Source organism: Sinocyclocheilus grahami, unplaced genomic scaffold (assembly GCF_001515645.1).
Source record: "Sinocyclocheilus grahami isolate Dianchi unplaced genomic scaffold, SAMN03320097.WGS_v1.1 scaffold324.1, whole genome shotgun sequence".
Classification (NCBI taxonomy): domain Eukaryota; kingdom Metazoa; phylum Chordata; class Actinopteri; order Cypriniformes; family Cyprinidae; genus Sinocyclocheilus; species Sinocyclocheilus grahami.
In genome coordinates this window covers 139,293-156,490 of record NW_015505503.1, presented here as the reverse complement: position 1 = coordinate 156,490, position 17,198 = coordinate 139,293, and the positions used below count along the sequence as shown (strand labels likewise).

Genomic DNA, 17,198 nt, shown 5'->3' with positions numbered 1-17,198 from the left:
AGAGAGAGAGAGAGAGAGAGAGAGAGAGAGAGAGAGAGAGAGAGAGAGAGAATGTAAGGTGGTTACCTCAAAAAGTTCCTCCGGCACCAGGTCGTGGTCTCGCAGCTGAGAGAGGAATCTGTGCGGTTGCTCGATGCACGAAATCTCCGTCTTCTTCCGGTGGAGAAAAAACAGCAACTCTTCAGTCGTTAGAAAGTTCAACGGCTCCATTAATTCGATCTATAACGCGACATGAAATCATTTCAGCGACTTTACAGCAGCATGCGGATTAATACAATGCAACAGATGCAGTTCTGTGTCAAATACATAATAATAATAAAGCAATGTCTCACACTTTGTGCCCAACTGAATAGATCAGAAATGGTACCTACAAGCGTTTTGCTGGCGTTAAACACAACAGTTGCATACCTGACTCTTGCATACCTGTCAACGGCCGAGATGTCTGGAATAATTTGTATATTTCTGTATTTGACACGACGAGGAGTAGGCTACTCAAACCGAAAGCGCCATTTCCGAATCTCCCGCCTGTATGTGACAGTCTAGCTAATAAAGCGAGAAGTAGGCGGAAGTGATGTAGAGAAAGCGAATGTAAACCTGTTACAGGAGGCTGGAGTTCCGCAAACCGGATCTAATGAACGATTTATTTTCAAAACAACAACAAACGAGAGCAGGGCGCCTATTTTAGGCACACCGTTTCGACGATTTATTAGGATGCTAATCATAATTTCATGTGTTCCAGTTCTGTTAATTACATAGATGCGAATGATGCTGTAATTAAGTTTAACCTCGTGACTTAAAAGGTTTTATTCAAATGTATTAAACCATGGTTTGATCAACCATGTGTTGATAAAACTGCAGTACAAGTTAAAAAAGCTTTCCAGTATTTATTTATTTATAACATGTCTGCTACACGGTTAAAGGGGCCGTATGATATGTTGCTAAAAAGAACATTATTTGGTGTAATGCAATGCGTTTATGCGGTTTAAAGGGTTAGTTCACCCAAAAATGAAAATTCGGTCATTAATTACTCACCCTCATGTCGTTCCAAACCCGTAAGACCTCCGTTCATCCTCAGAACACAAATTAAGATATTTGTTATGCATTCTGACAGCTCTCCCTCCCATAGACAGCAAGGGTCCTTACACGATCAACGTCCAGAAACGTAGCAAGGAGATCGGTAAAATAACCCATGTGACATCAGGGGTTCAACCATAATATTATTGAAGCTACAAGAATACTTTCTGGCGCAAAAGAAAAAAACCCCGGCTTTATTCAACTATTAGTCTCCTCCGTGTCACCAGCGCCATTTTGGAGAGTATCCACTGAATGCGAACAGTTCAGTGTTGATGCAGATGCAGATGCAAAAGAAAATGCCAAGACAAGACTTAAAAGCACATGCAAATACTGAATATCACTTTTGTGATAATGCATTGAGTCAGTGACATTTCTGTCAACTGTCCCTGGACTCGGTTGGACTCTGACATATTTTCTGAGTCCAAAAGGCTCGAGTCTGAGTCAAGTCCGAGTAAAAATGCATCCGAGTCTGTGACAAGTCTGAGTCCTTTAAAAAACTGTACTCGAGACCGGACTCGATTACCCCAACTCTATTATTGTTGCTCCTATATGACCCGCCTTACTGAAAGGCGTCGATTTTTACAAAGTTCATCTGTCTGAAAAGCAAGGTGTATGCAGATTAGCCAGCTATCCAGTGCGTTGTGATTGGCCGAATACCTCAAGCGTGTGACGGAAATGTTACGCCCCTCACCATACTGTGATGCTGTGTCCCGGCGCGACAAGACAAAACCAATAAAACCCATTATAAACGAGGCATTTGTTGCATCCAGTGGGGACATAATTCCTGATTATAATGACTTATACTGTCTTTTTACGCATTGCATTGCGTATCGCTCAGCATAAACATAAAACCATCTGCATTTGTGATCGGAGAAACAACAAGTGCTATTCTACACTGCTCAAAACTCGCGTTTGAATCATCAGTGGCAAATTCTTTAAATATGAAAACGTACTTACAGTCTGCGAGTCAGAACAGCCGGCATTGTCCCTATGACCCTATCCCAGGATCAGGAAACAGTCCTCCACAAAATGCACATATCTGAATATTTGGGTTGAAGTGTTCTGGAACAGTGTTGTAAATACAACTTAACCACTGATTTCTAGTCGTGTCCTCTTTTGGAAGACCAAACAAAGAAGTTTCGCTTTCACAACGAAACACACAGCGTCTCCACAACATGGTGGCGGCGGCAACAATACTACAGTGAGAATAAAAGTTACGCCTTCTTTCTTTGCGTAAACATTTGGGCGGTGTTATGCAAATCTTCCCACACAGTGACGTAGACATGTGGGGGCGTGTTTAAACGAGGTGTTTTAGGAGGACGTGGACGACACTTCACTTTTTTTAAAGAATATCTCTTTGGGTTTGAGACTTTAGTCTTTGCAACTTTAGGGATCTTATCTATCCACAAACAGCTTGTAACGTCAAAGATAAAGAAAAAATTGAAATCATCATCATATGACCCCTTTAAGCCCCACAAAAGGCACAAAATCATTATAAAGCACCATAAAGTTTCCTTGCACTATATTCCAAGTGTTCTGAAGCCATTCCATAGTTTAATGTGAGGTACAGATGAATTTTTAAGTCGTTAAATTCAAGTTCACTTAAACTCTAATCTCCGCTGCGGCTGTCTGTCATCCTCCATTCAGCATTCAAACTGCGAGTCACGTTCGGTTACGACAGTCAAGACAATGAAAATCTATCCAAGATGATTCACTGTTCCTATTATACTTGATCTGTAGATAAATATCAGTGGTTTTGCATAAAAGGACTTTATCTTGCCGGAGTTTAGTGCTGTTTTTAAATCACGTTATTTTCACGTTTATTTTTTCTCGTCAGTCAAATCCTCAAATTTGTAAACCCCCAGGGCTGTTTCTAGGCATAGGCGAGCTAGGCGGTCGCCTAGGGCGCCACCAGCTGAAGGGGCGCCAATGAGGCTAAGACATTGCACATAATTTACACATAAATTAATTTTATTACATTTTGATTTGGATACTATATACTATACTACTACATATTGTTTAGATATTATCAATGGCTACTTTTTTGTCTTTATCTGTTTTTTGTTCAATTTTTTTGTTGTTGTTTCTTGAAACATTGATTTAAAGTGTCAGTTATTGCATTATTATTTCAGTCAAACCTATAAAACCCCTTTGTTACCCCAATCTACATTTAAAAGCTTTATCAGGCATAAAAGTAACCAATGCAGCTACTTAATCATTTGCTACTCGTTAACGCGTTAACTTCCCCTTTAAATAACGTGACGCTCTGCCCATGACGCTGCTCCCATTAAGCGCTAATAATTTTAATTATTTGTACAGAATGCGATATGAGGATGTTAGAATGCTAGAGCCTTGATGTAAGCAGGTTGTGTGCTGTTTTCATCCAATCAATGACACTGACGCCACATATATGCAAATAAGAATGTTAACCTGGAGTTTAGGAATGTACAGTGTCAATCCCAGGTAAATTATGAGCATTGTGAAATGTTAAGCAAGATAACTTATTTCCTTAAATATTTCCTTTTGACATTGATCAGAGTGTGCGTTAATGCAAACCCGCCAAAATGTCAAGACCAATTTTTATAAAAACATTTTATGGGTATTATATTATCATTTAAATAAAAAAATATTGATACCTCTGATAGTGGAACGTTCCACGGGTGCAAATGGACATCCAGTATGTTTTCTTTCGGTCTCTCAGTTATTGGTCGCAGAAAGACAAGTACTTGGGCAAAGACAGGGGAAGGAGGAAAGATCATCCTTTTTATGAGCCCAAAGATGGAGAGGTCTTTGATGTCAATCATAAAACAATATATGTCTTAGATGTCATGCTCTGAAAATTAGCGTCGGGTAAAATAGCATTATAATCTCCTTTGGTAGAAAAAGCTGCTTACATGTGGCTACACGGGGAGTAACAGAGAATATGTTGAATTAAACGTAAACACAGCTCATGAGTCTTAATCAGCTTTTCCACATGTACATACTGGCCCTGATAATCATAGGTTCTACTTACGGCTTGCTCCATTTCTGCATATCAGTTTTTGTGAATGAATGACTTGCTCTACCTATTGCTTTGATTCAACATGCTTTTTTGTTTCAAAGACATTTGTCATTATTTTTCTTCCATAATCATGTTACACTTTGTTATAATGAGAGATTCTCGAGAGTGCAGCACTGAACAAAACTGTGGTCTTATGAGCGATGAGTGGATTCTAACTGAAACGCTTGGCCATTGCTTTCAAGAAATAAACAGAAGATGTATGATTGTCTACATTAATCAATGGTAAAAAAAATAATAATAATAACACGTTGAAAATAGAAACCATAATTTTTTAAGATTTCATCAGTGTTTGAACCATTAAAGAAGAAACCGCATTTTATGTTTTCATTTCTGGGTTCAAAAATTTAAAATGAATGGACGCAAAAGTACATGGACCCTCGCAGCATTAGAAAGGACATCTTATACATTATAATGAGTTCTAATGAATATTCAAGGGTATCCAGAGCTCAATTGTATCTTTAAAAGACTTGTAAAAGAGAGTTGTTATTGGATACTGAAGATTTTCTGGAACTCTTCCTCGAACATTTTCTTCAGCCAGGGACCCATTCGGCCAAACACATTGTCCTTTAGAGAGCAAGAGAACAAAATACAAAAAAAATCACACGTCCAAAAGTTAATAATCTCAACAATAATCATCAATAATGTCCAAAGATATGCGTCCACGTATAAGACATTGGAAAACAACTTAATTTTAACAAGGTCTTGATCTGTTTTTTGGTGAATTTTTTATTATGTAACGTGTTTCAGTGAATCTTACCCTATTGAACGTGCTGCAGTTGCTGAAAATGAGCCGAAAGTCTGAGACGAATGCTCCTACCGTCTGATACTCTCCACTTTCCAACTTCTGCTTTATTCTGTCCAGCCACATCGGCTGAGATATGAACTCGGAGTATCTGGGCACCTGGAAGTCATTTTATTTTTGTTTTTATTTATTTTAAATTTCATTTCATATCTTTCATCACTTTTGTTCTACTTATAAACTATTTTAAATTAAACTAAGGCATGAAAAGAGTAGCAAATGTAAACGACAGAGATGAAATAAAGAGACAATCTCACCGTTTGCTGTGGATCCTCAACAAACACCTTCTGGATGTCCTCTCTGTACACACATAACAGGAGGTAGTGGCAGTGCTAAAGATGACAAACAACACACATATCCACAATTAGGCCCAAAAATATTTGTTCTGTTTCTAAATCTGCTGAGCAGCCTATGTAGACAGCACTTTAAGACATCAGAGGCTGTTACAAAATGTGAGCACCTTAAATGTTTATGGTCATCTTCTATATTAAGGTGCTGAGTTTGTGTGTGTGTGTGTGTGTGCGTTTACCAATCTGTACTGAGACACTGGGGCACCGAAAGCCTCTTGTTCAGACATGTTACTGGAGTCACGCCATTGTTGACTGGTTCTTAACACGCAAAAGGTACAAATCCATTCCCTACAAGCAAACACACACATATACTGAATGAATGTACAACACACACACTTGCTGATTTAATGATTTTCTATCTGTTTGTCTCTCTCACCCAGGTGAGTCTCCGTGTACAGCTGGTAGGTGACAGTGTGAATGAAAAGCTCGTGGACACTCGTCACAACACACAAGACGTCCCTCAGAGCGACACACGTAACACTCGTCATCATTGTTCTGTGCCATCTAGTCATTACAGGATATAACATTTTATCATCATCACAGAAATAAGCTCAAATGTATTTTGCTTTTCTATTTTACAATCTTGTTTTGTTATATAGTCAGTATTTTTTCCATACCATGGAAGTCAATAACTATTGTTAACAGTTTGGTTATTCTTAAAATACTCTCTTATGTGTTCAACAGAAGGACAAAACTTATAATACAGGTTTAGATCAAGTGGAGGGTGAGTAAATGATGACCGATGGTGCTTCTTAATTAGTGGTCGACCGATATATCGCCAAGGCCGATATATCGGCCGATATTTGGCATTTTTCAAATATCGGCATTGGCCGATAAGTTTTTCTGTTTGTCCGATGTGTTCATGGAAGGACTTTTATTTTGACGGCACTGAGAACGGCAGCGCCTGAACACACAGTGCTCACATTCTCCCTCTTGTTCGCTGTCGTCCTTAACAGTGCTGTCCACGGACAGAAGTCTGTCAAATAATCAGATAGAACTGTTAAACAAAGGACTTAAAATGTATACAAAAAGTATTATAACGATTGCTTTTATATTGCTAGTAATAGAAAGGCAAACATTATAATACTTTCTCGTTTGCCGTCAGCATTCAGCAAATGTGCATTTATATCGTTTAAACAAATCTTTGAATGACTAATGAACATCTCATTTAAAAAACCTTGCAAACTTAGTCGAATCCAGCTGTGAGATCTTATGAAGTGTGCATTTGTATCCTGCATGATCGCGTGTTCTCTGTGTGACGGTCGGTCCGTGCGAATTGAATGCGGACAGGAGGAGAGTTCAGCTTCACTGGAGACATGTGATCGACAAACTTTAAACTCGTGATTTCAAATTATGCTGCACTTCATGCTTTTGCCCACTGTCATATTTATGTCATTTTCACTGTGTGCTTTATGTAAAATGAATGTTACCTTGGTTTTATTTGAAAAAATGTGATTCCCAATGCACACAAACTTCCCAGAATACTGAGTGCCCTGTTGGTTACAGTGTTTACTTCCTTTTTAATTTGATTAAATATTAGTTTATTTGTGAAAAATACTTTGTCATTTAAAGTATAAGCATGTTTATTTTACACATTTATTTTTTTATCTATTTTCAAATGATTTCAAATTTCTTAAATATTAAATAAAATAAATAAAATTATATCGGCTTTATATCGGCCACCCTGCTTTCCAAGATATCGGCATCGGCTGTCAAAAAACCAATATCGGTCGACCACTATTCTTAATATCCCTCCTCGTTTCCTCGCTCCTCCATCCTATGACCCAAAAACCGATCGAGCTCAGCCATCTTGTAGGACATCTCAGTTCTCTGATTGCACCGGAAGGAGGCGAGGATCGAGGAGGCTTCCTGAGGAGTCATGAGCGAGGATACACAGGTGTATCCATTGCGGAAGTGTTTTATCGATTAACGTGATGCACGCATAAATTCTCCTCCCCCTTCACATCTGCACCAAGTGCTAACCATGGCAGAAAATACAAACACACATAAATGTGAGTATTAAGCATGAAATTATTGTTACAGTGCCTTTAATTTCGATGTGTACATTTAAAGCACAGTTTTAATTACGTTTATTTACGTCTCTTGATTTTAATGGCTTATTGCTTTTAATTTTTTAATGCCTCTGATATTGGTTATTAGAGAACAATTAAAGCGAAAATATTAGATTTAATATGGGCTGCTTTTGGTGCTTGACACTTTTTTATTTGTCATTTTGTTTCAAGAATAAGGTCCAAGGTTAAGAAAACGCTAGAAGTTACTTGAATGTAAAATGTTTTTCTCTATTTAACATTACAATAGTGAAAGACGACTTCCCTCATTGATCACGTCTGCCCTCGGGTAGATTAGCCTACATGTTTTCTTGCGCGGCTGGATGTTGGAGTCATATAAAATAATCACGTTGTTTGCATTCGCCAAAACGGATTTGCTGAAAACAAAAAACACTGTGACGGTAATTGGCGTTAGTGCAAGTCCCGCTCGCTGTGAAGTGGGAGCAACCAGCCGGCAGAGGATTTTGCTTTGTCTTAAGGCTTCCTCGAACAGTTATGTTCACAATTTGTGATTTACTTAATGCATACTGATCATGCCTGTGAGGGGGCTGTGACTGGATGATGACAGGTGTCGGTGACCATTCTCAAGTGTCGTGATCAGCGTAGCAGTCAATAAAATGGACAAGGGAGGTCACATACAGGACAAATCAATTAGGCCAATATACCGCTTATAAAGGACAGTTGGCAACACTATGTAATACTATACAACAAATAAAAAGCAGTTAATAACTGGGAATAATTCATTGTTATTAATAACTGGTAATATAAAAAAATATATTTCTAATGTTCAAGAATCCCAACGTGCAAGCTAAATCCAGCAGTGTAGAGTAATCATTAATTGATGACGCTTTGAAGTGACGCTAAAGGGAGTGAGGATATATCATTTCACTTGATTTAATTCCTCCGTCCTCGCGTCTTTTCTTTGCATCCTTCCCTCGCATCCTGGAGGAGTGGAGCTAAGACACGAGGAAAGGAAATGAGGATGAACCCCCCCCCCCCGAATTTACATTTTTGGGTGAACTATCCCCTTTAAGCATACTTCTTCCTGAATTCTCAGTACTGAAATGTGTCTGTAGGTTTTCTGTAATTCCTAATATTCTCAATAAGTTTTAGATTCTTATCACTGTAATACAGATTTTTTCATCAGAATCAGAATAAAATGCTACAAATAATATTATGATTATTATTACATAAATACCAACTGATTATGATTATAAATTATGGGTTTTTTTATATTAAAATAATGAAAAGGAGTTTTGTGCATTTGGTAATGATTTGGGCAAAAATTTGGTTAATGTCACAATGCAAAATATAATAATTGTACTAAAATAGGCTTTGTTTTCTTTAAGCAGTACATGTAAAATGTAAAAAGTAAAGAATTTTAAAATATATAATAAAATAAACATTTTATATAAAAAATGTTTGTGATTTTCACATCTTTAGTCTATGAAAGTGATCATGTACAGATTAATGTACACATTTAAAAGACTGTAAAGAATTTAAGTTAATATCAAATTATTTTAATGATGACTGATTATGATTAAATATGTCAGGTAGAGATGTTTCTCACCACGTCTTCCTCTTGAGTACTGCATTTTACACATTCACACTGAAGCGAATGGATGCGCAGGATGTCTTTCTAAAAATGACAATCAATCATTAAATAAATAAATAAATAAATCATGCTTTTTATTTGCTCTCTCCCATTTGCTACCTTGAGTAAAAAGTTGAGCGTTTTTCCATGGCACAGTATATCTTTCTTCCAGTGTCCATCAGTGATAGTTGTTTCCTGCTTTACAAATTCCTCCGGAGTGAACCATCTTTCCTCAGTACGTATACACTTCCCACGTATCCCTGCAACAAAACATAAACGTGAACGTTTTCCACTCAAACCTTCAACACAGCCAAAACAAACTGCATACAGAGTTCTGCACACAAATCAGGGCAATAACATACCTGTCGCAAACCTGTATTTATATAAAGTCCCAGTAAGTGAAACACAGGTGACTGGTAAAGAAGGAGCCTGGAAAACAGACAGATCTGCCATGTCTTCTTCTTCCTCGACTCTCCCTCTGATCTCTGTTCCTCCTCCTCTCCATCCCTGTTCCTGGAAATCTTCAGCATCATTTTCTAGAGGAATAAAACACATTGCTGCGTTCAGACAGACAGCAGACAGCATGTGAATGAGCCTGGATGATCGTTACTCACCTTCACTGGAGCTCTCAGATGAGCTGACAGGAAACAGCTCATTCATGTTCTGCAGGAATAAACAAAGTCACTTAATAAATGTCACATGAAAAACAGGAAAAGCAAAACCTGACATTGCACATAGAGAGACAAAGTACCTTTTGGACACATGTTCTCTTTCTTCTCTCCTTCGGTGGACACTGAAGATGTTCCTCCTGAAAGAATGAGAAAGGAAGTGATCACACATGTATATGAAGGGTCTGCTGTATTTAATTTGTCAGTGCCCCTTTTCCTAACCTTCCTTTTGTTTGAGAAATTATCCAACTGAACGGCCCAACGTGAAATACCCCGACATCTACAACATGTTTTGGGGGGTCGACAGCTTATAAAAATGTAGTTCTGGGTTTTTTAGCTTGTTTACTGTACACCTTGTCACATAGCAGCTTTTAGGCATTGCTCTGTTTTTTTGTTATATGTCAGAAATGACAAGGAGGCAGCTTCCCGCAATAGAAAGTCAATGGAGAGCGTTGGATTGTTCCCCCCCCCTAAAGTTAATTTGTACATGCACATTGGACTTTTAATGTTCATATATATATATATTGTACAATAATTGGAAATATTGCCCAATAAATACAACCAATAATTATTTATATATATATATATATATACACAAGACAATGACCCTAAGCACATAGCTAAAATAACGAAGGAGTGGCTTCACAACAACTCTGTGACTGTTCTTGATTGGCCCAGCCAGACCCCTGACTTACCCAAACCCAATTGAGCATCTCTGGAGAGACCTAAAAATGGCTGTCCACCAACGTTTACCATCCAACCTGACAGAACTGGAGAGGATCTGCAAGGAGGAATGGCAGAGGATCCCCAAATCCAGGTGTGAAAAACTTGTTGCATCTTTCCCAAAAAGACTCATGGCTGTATTAGATCAAAAGGGTGCTTCTACTAAATACTGAGCAAAGGGTCTGAATACTTAGGACCATGTGATATTTCAGTTTTTCTTTTTTAATAAATCTGCAAAAATGTCAACAATTCTGTGTTTTTCTGTCAATATGGGGTGCTGTGTGTACATTAATGAGGAAAAAAATTAACTTAAATGATTTTAGCAAATGGCTGCAATATAACAAAGAGTGAAAAATGTAAGGGGGTCTGAATACTTTCCGTACCCACTGTATATAAAGTGTCACATGATCCTTCAAAAATCATTCTGATTTGCTGATTTATTGTCAATGTTGGAAACAGTTTTAGCTGCTTAATATTTTTTGGGAACCTGTGATACTTTTGTCAGGATTCATTAGTGAATAAAAAGTTAAAAAGAACAGCATTTATTCAAAATAGAAATCTTTTGTAACAATATACACTACCATTCAAAAGTTTGGGGTCAGCAGATTATTTTCTTTCTATTTTTGAAAGATATTAATACATTCAGTATTAATTCTAATTCTTTAATTCAGCAAAGATGTGTTAAATTGATAAAAAGTGACAGTAAAGACTGATATTGTTAGAAAAGATTTATATTTTGAATAAATGCTGTTCTTTTTAACTTTTTATTCATCAAAGAATCCAGAAAAAGGTATGTGATGAAAATGCTTTTTTATAATGGCCTCAGAAGGAGTCAAAGGTATTTACAATGTCAAAAAAACAGAATGTGCAGACTAAGAATGCCCAGATCAAAAATATGTATCCTTTTGAATGCATCATGTGATTTTAGAGTTACCAAAAAAGTGCTTAACAGTAGAACCTACAGTCATATGACTAGCTTAGATCATTACAAACCAATCACCAGAACAAACCACAGTGAAGTAAACTTGATTGGTATCAATTTTTACTAAAATCTAAGGTTTAAATGTACATGTATCTTTCTGTTCGGGAGTCTCTCTTGGTTGTTGTGACCAGTGAGCTCCCGGCCGTGAATAAACTTTCCTGCAAAGAGTAACTTGGGAGTTGTGTCTGGTATAGGCTGCGCAGCTAAGGAATAGGAGTACTAAAGATTCTACGCTCAGAGGACCACAGCAGTGACAGTGATAGTGTTGAAAGACTATAGACTCGCACTCGGGGTGAGGCTGAAATACTCAGAGTTAGTATTAATGATCCTGTGTCGGACCAGCGTACACCTGAGAAGGGCGGTGAGAGTGTATAGATGCTACAGACCTGGTGCTCATGTGCGGTTTGAGGTAGTGATAGTAGCTTCTTGACGGGACGCCGTCACCATACTTCAGGAGGGGAAGTATATTGTATTATATTCTTGACGGGAATTACACCGAATATACTGTAGTACTGTACTAGTACTGTAGTATTGTATTATATTATATTGTATGAATAACTGGAGGTTATTCAAATTGTCAGTGGTGAAGTCAGATTAGTATTGGGAATTTCCACGACAGGTATCCCAGGTTCCAAAAAAAATTAAGCAGTAAAAACTGTTTCCAACATTGATAATAAATCAGCATATTAGAATTAAGGATAATGTGACACTGAAGACTGGAGTAATGATGCTGAAAATTCAGCTTTGCATCACAGAAATAAATTATATTTTAAAGTATATTAAAATAGAACACTGTTATTTTAAATTGTAATAATATTTCATAATATTACTGTTTTTTTCTGTATTTTTGATCAAATAAATGCAGCCTTGATGAGCATAAGAGGCATTTTTAAAAGGTAATAAGAAAATGTACTGATCCCAAACTTTTGAACGGCAGTATATGTATAAATTTAAATTTGACAACAGTCCCAATCTACAGATTGATAATGCATTGACTTATTATTAATCTAAACAGTAAATGTTTATTTAAAAATATCTAAGTAAAGAGTATTTGTGAGTGTACGATAGGTTTACAGCAAAACCAAGGACAATTTCCAAATCCTTGATTTTTTAACAAAGATCCCAACAATCTGTAAGTGCTTGCATTATTTACCTCTATGAGTTTCTTAAGTGGTGTGTTTCTGCAGCGGATGCTGAGTTTCCAGTTTTTGGACTTTTCCTTCCCCGCAAACTTTTCAAAATCATTTGGGGTGAACCAGCGCCCCTGAGACAAAATACACTTTTCCCCTACTGGAGACAAGGATAGGATGCATTCATCAAATATTATAAACACACACTCTAATAAAATTAAGAGAAATTATAGCAAAAACTCAATGATGGTGAACCTCTGGGCATTTTGTCCCGATAGAGAGTGCCTTCTTTATCCCCACAGGTTACAGGCAGATGAGTTTTATAAACAGGCCACTTCCAAATCTGCTTTTCTCCTTTCTTCACAAGAGATGCTGAGAAAGAGAGAGAAGACAACACAGATCAGGAGAGAGTGAAAATATAGGAATAGGACATCAGGCACCAGGAAACACAGTGTTATTTTAGTATCATTGAAATATTATTATAGTTTTTATTAATATTTTGAATTAATTTGAGTAATTTTGTGTTTTGTTAGTTTCATCTTAGATTGCCTGAGGGTACATTTTTTATTATTTTGGGGCAAACTTTCCTTTAAGGTGATGATACACAGGGAAACGTTTTTGAGCAATGTTGCTGGGCAACTCTGCTGAGCAAGGTTGCTTGGGCACTTTCCCATTGAGAATGGGCAACAAATTTCCATCTGGATATTTTAGATCAGTCATGGGCCCTGTGTCTCACCTGGTTGCCCGCAACCAGCACGGATCAGCTCCAGGCATGACAAAGCGATATCGTCCTCTTTTGGAAGGCCAAACAAAGTAGTTTCGCTTTCACAACGAACCACACAGCGCCTTCACGACATGGCAGCGGCAACAACGATACTACAGCGAGAATAAAAGTTACGCCTTCTTTCTTTGCGTGAACATTTGGGCAGCGTTATGCAAATCTTCCCACATCGTGACGTAGATATGTGGGGGCGTGTTAGAACGAGCCATTTTAGGTAGGCGTGGTCGACTCTTAACTTTTATAAAGAATATCTCTTTGGATTTGAGACTTTAGTCTTTGCAACTTTACAGATCTTCTTTATGCACCAAGAGCTTGTAACACTCCAAAGAGAAAGGACAAATTGAAATCGCATCATATGACCCCTTTAAGGTTTACTTTATTGCAAGTAACAAAACATTTTTTTTTTTAAATGGCTTTAGTTTTAGTGTTATTTAACTGTATGCCTGATGAGATCTTAGACCTGCTGTAGTTCAGGGACTCACAGAATGAGGGTTTTTTGCCTGGTTTCTTCAGACTGGGTGTGGAAGCAGAGGAAGGATCAGGATCATCACTATCCTCACTACTTCTATCATCTTTACTTCTCTTTCTTTTGTAGTTCTTCTCCTTCCCTTTCTCTGCCTTTCCTTCACTCTCTTCCTCCTCTGCTGGTGTCTTAACATCCGGTTGTTTCTCATCAAATTTGAAAGTGCCTGGGACAAAGAAAAAAATGAAACGATAACTGTATATATATATATATATATATGAACGCATTCTTGCTCCATCATAGCATAGTAACGCAGCGTGAGCCTCTAGATAACATAACATAAAGCTGATAATAGTCTCTTTCTTTTGTAGTTCTTCTCCTTCCCTTTCTCTGCCTTTCCTTCACTCTCTTCCTCCTCTGCTGGTGTCTTAACATCCGGTTGTTTCTCATCAAATTTGAAAGTGCCTGGGACAAAGAAAAAAATGAAACGATAACTGTATATATATATATATATATATGAACGCATTCTTGCTCCATCATAGCATAGTAACGCAGCGTGAGCCTCTAGATAACATAACATAAAGCTGATAATAGTGAAAACCACCGACCGTCCAGCAGACTTTTTCTGAGCGTGCGTAGCGTCGGGTAGAGCTGCAGGATATGGTCTTCAAACACACAGCGCCAGAACTGATGTATGTACTGTGGTTTATTTTTCTCCACCCAGTCCAGAACCTCATAGACGCCCTTCTCCTTCTGCTCACGAGAACGCATCTTTTTCACATTCTACAGACAAAAACAGAGAAGAAGACAAAGGAAGATGGAAGTACAGTATGATCAGACGTCTTATGCCTAAATATGCAAAACAACAAACTGACAAACTTTGACAAGCAACTTTTTTAAAAAGTATAGTGGAGGTACCACGGTAAAGTGATGGCATGGTAATACCATGATAGTAAGATCGGTAATATTTTTTTAATTTTTTTTAAAGAAAATAATACATTAATTTATAGTTACAAAAAATTCATCATCAAAAAAAAAAAAAAAAGAAACTCTTTGGTCATTTTTGAGCGAGATGCTAACGGTCTAATCAGATTCAATGATCTATGCTAAGCTACAGCTAAAAGTGCTACCGCCAGACCCGGAGATCGGCTGAATGGATTCGAAAATGGTAAAACTCAACTGATTAACTTTAGGGGAGTTGGAAAATGAGCCTATTTTCAAAAATAGTGGAGTAGTCCTTTAATGTTTAATTCCTTAAAACATTGGCAAGTAGTCTCAATAAAAAAAAAAAACACTGCCTTAAAATAGACAATTCTGTCAACAAATGTGATTGGCTGAATGTTAGTTCACTCAAATCGAAATAAACAAATCAGAAAACACGGGCGGAAATATTGACGGAATATCGGGACATAATCGTCTTTTTCTAAAAGTGCGGGGGACATCTCTCTTTAGACCAAATCAATTAAGCTTATGAGAAATTTGAATCAAGGATTGAATTTGGAAAAACTTGAATAAATGATGACCATTTAAATTTTTGGGTGAACTATCCCTCTAACAGTAGTGAAAAGGGAGCAACTTATGAAAATTATAGTTGTTCATATATATAATTTATGAAAAAGAAGCAGAATAAGACAATAAGACAAATACAAAAGAGAAACAACTTAAACTCATTTTTCAGATACAGTAGGTTTACTTAACATATTTATTTAACATCACGGATAGGTACTTAATTAGGAATGCTGTCCCTTTAAGACGGAAGGCATGCATGTAGTACTGACACACGTTCAGTTTTCACCCACCTATTTACGTTCACTTAATCCATAACCAACTGTATTTACGTGAGATACTCTACACAATAGACATTTGGACTGCTGTGTGTGTATTTGAGCACTGAGAACTGATCGCTCGCTGTATATGAGAACTGAAGAAGTGGAGCGTGGGCGAAAGAGAGCACTTCTATCAACACGACTCCGCCTATCCGAGACTTCCGAGAGACTCCGAGACTTCACTAACTTTAAGTTAATCAAGTTAACAACAAATTCTTTAACAACGAATTGTGACTCCCGGGAAAAACGGGACGTCTGGTCACCTTATCCCTACCCCTTCGGGTGCTGAGGCCATTGTTTCAGATTGCTAGTTCGCATTTTGGTAGCCTATCCATCCATTGCGGCTGCCATAATGAGACTAGATATGCAAACGCCCCTTATCCGATTGCAATCCAATGACAGGGACGCATTTTGAAGGACAAGACAGTAGCCTATAGGATGCATTTTGAATGTCCGGTAGTCCTCAAATAACATTATAGTCCCATCTCGTCTTGTTAACGACCATCCATTGCGGCTGCCATAATGAGACTAGATATGCAAACGCCCCTTATCCGATTGCAATCCAATGACAGGGACGCATTTTGAAGGACAAGACAGTAGCCTATAGGATGCATTTTGAATGTCCGGTAGTCCTCAAATAACATTATAGTCCCATCTCGTCTTGTTAACGAAGACGCAGCATAAATTTCGTCATAGTTTTTATCATCAGATATTAGCTTTAGCTCATCAACAGAAAAAATGTTCATTAACGAATATTTTTCGTCGTCGTCTTCGTTGACGAAATTAACACTGCAGCCAATAGGAAAGAAGACGGCAGAGGTCATGTGATCGTCCTCCTCTCAGCTGTAGATAAACATACGCAATGGAAAAAAGTAGGCTCTGTTTCTCATTCATTTTTGTTTGTATGTATGGATTTAATTCATATTTATATTATATTTAGTCTTTTGCCTCCAAAATGTTTGTATTTAGCGGCAAGAAACCTGATTTGCTGTCAAGGGAACCAGTAGTGAGAACGTCCACTAGTCAGCCTCATCGCCAAAGTCGCGAGAAGGGTCTAGCTGCAGCCTCGCACTTGCACTCTCAAGCCCCGTTCACACCGCCAGCGACTTTTTCGCTGTATGTCGCTAGACTCCGTGCTGTGAAGACGCTTGTGGGCGTTCCTACTGCTGTAGCTCTAATGTTATTGGTAGACTGCACATATCTGGACATATAAAATGCAATCACAAACTGTATATTGCCGATAAAACTAAGATATCATTATATTATGACTAGGAATTAGACTTAAAAAGTACCATTCTGCTGTGAGTGTTGTTATATAAACTACAGCATTGCTCGTGCATTAAATCATTAACCGGTGCTAAACTGCTCACTGCATCATGTAATTAACAACTCGAACCATCAATGTATGAATCAAACTCACTTAGACAGCCAACGTTTTTTTTTCTACGCATCATTTTTTATATCCATGTATGTGGTTACAGTGAAATCGCTCAGAAAATCTGTCCTGTCTTGCCTGCACTCTAGACAGAATCTTCAGTCCTATTGGTTGTCGCTCGCGAAATTCGCTGCTTATTTGCATAAAGTTGAAGAATTCTCAACTTTTGTCGCTTGACTCGCATCGCTTGACACGCCCACATTCCGTCGCCAACGGTCACTGTCGCTCGTGTCGCCGGAAGTC

The 17,198-nt window shown here is 37.8% G+C and overlaps 2 protein-coding genes across 7 annotated transcripts in view; both read right to left on the bottom strand.

The window, feature by feature from the left end:
* Positions 1-4,151, bottom strand: part of LOC107602324 (nuclear body protein SP140-like protein) — an 18,763-nt gene extending 14,612 nt beyond the window's left edge. For 2 of the 6 annotated variants that reach the window (XM_016294785.1, XM_016294791.1), the window contains exons 1-2: positions 3,711-4,151; positions 67-219 (exon numbers count right to left, since the gene is read on the bottom strand). In XM_016294785.1, the coding sequence (XP_016150271.1) occupies positions 67-219; positions 3,711-3,878 (321 nt within the window). In that variant the 5' untranslated portion in view covers positions 3,879-4,151. The other 4 variants (XM_016294786.1, XM_016294788.1, XM_016294787.1 and 1 more) reach the window with 4 other exon arrangements.
* Positions 4,152-4,208: 57 nt separating this feature from the next.
* LOC107602277 (nuclear body protein SP140-like protein) overlaps positions 4,209-17,198 on the bottom strand; it is a 15,795-nt gene continuing 2,805 nt past the window's right edge. Inside the window, exons 3-17 of the mRNA XM_016294740.1 lie at positions 14,303-14,477; positions 14,034-14,159; positions 13,714-13,920; positions 12,706-12,822; positions 12,474-12,607; positions 9,699-9,755; positions 9,562-9,610; positions 9,310-9,483; positions 9,068-9,207; positions 8,924-8,992; positions 5,661-5,788; positions 5,464-5,572; positions 5,192-5,266; positions 4,893-5,036; positions 4,209-4,699 (exon numbers count right to left, since the gene is read on the bottom strand). Coding sequence (XP_016150226.1) covers positions 4,619-4,699; positions 4,893-5,036; positions 5,192-5,266; positions 5,464-5,572; positions 5,661-5,788; positions 8,924-8,992; positions 9,068-9,207; positions 9,310-9,483; positions 9,562-9,610; positions 9,699-9,755; positions 12,474-12,607; positions 12,706-12,822; positions 13,714-13,920; positions 14,034-14,159; positions 14,303-14,477 — 1,785 coding nt within the window. The 3' untranslated portion in view covers positions 4,209-4,618. The remainder of the gene's footprint in view (positions 4,700-4,892; positions 5,037-5,191; positions 5,267-5,463; positions 5,573-5,660; positions 5,789-8,923; positions 8,993-9,067; positions 9,208-9,309; positions 9,484-9,561; positions 9,611-9,698; positions 9,756-12,473; positions 12,608-12,705; positions 12,823-13,713; positions 13,921-14,033; positions 14,160-14,302; positions 14,478-17,198) is intronic.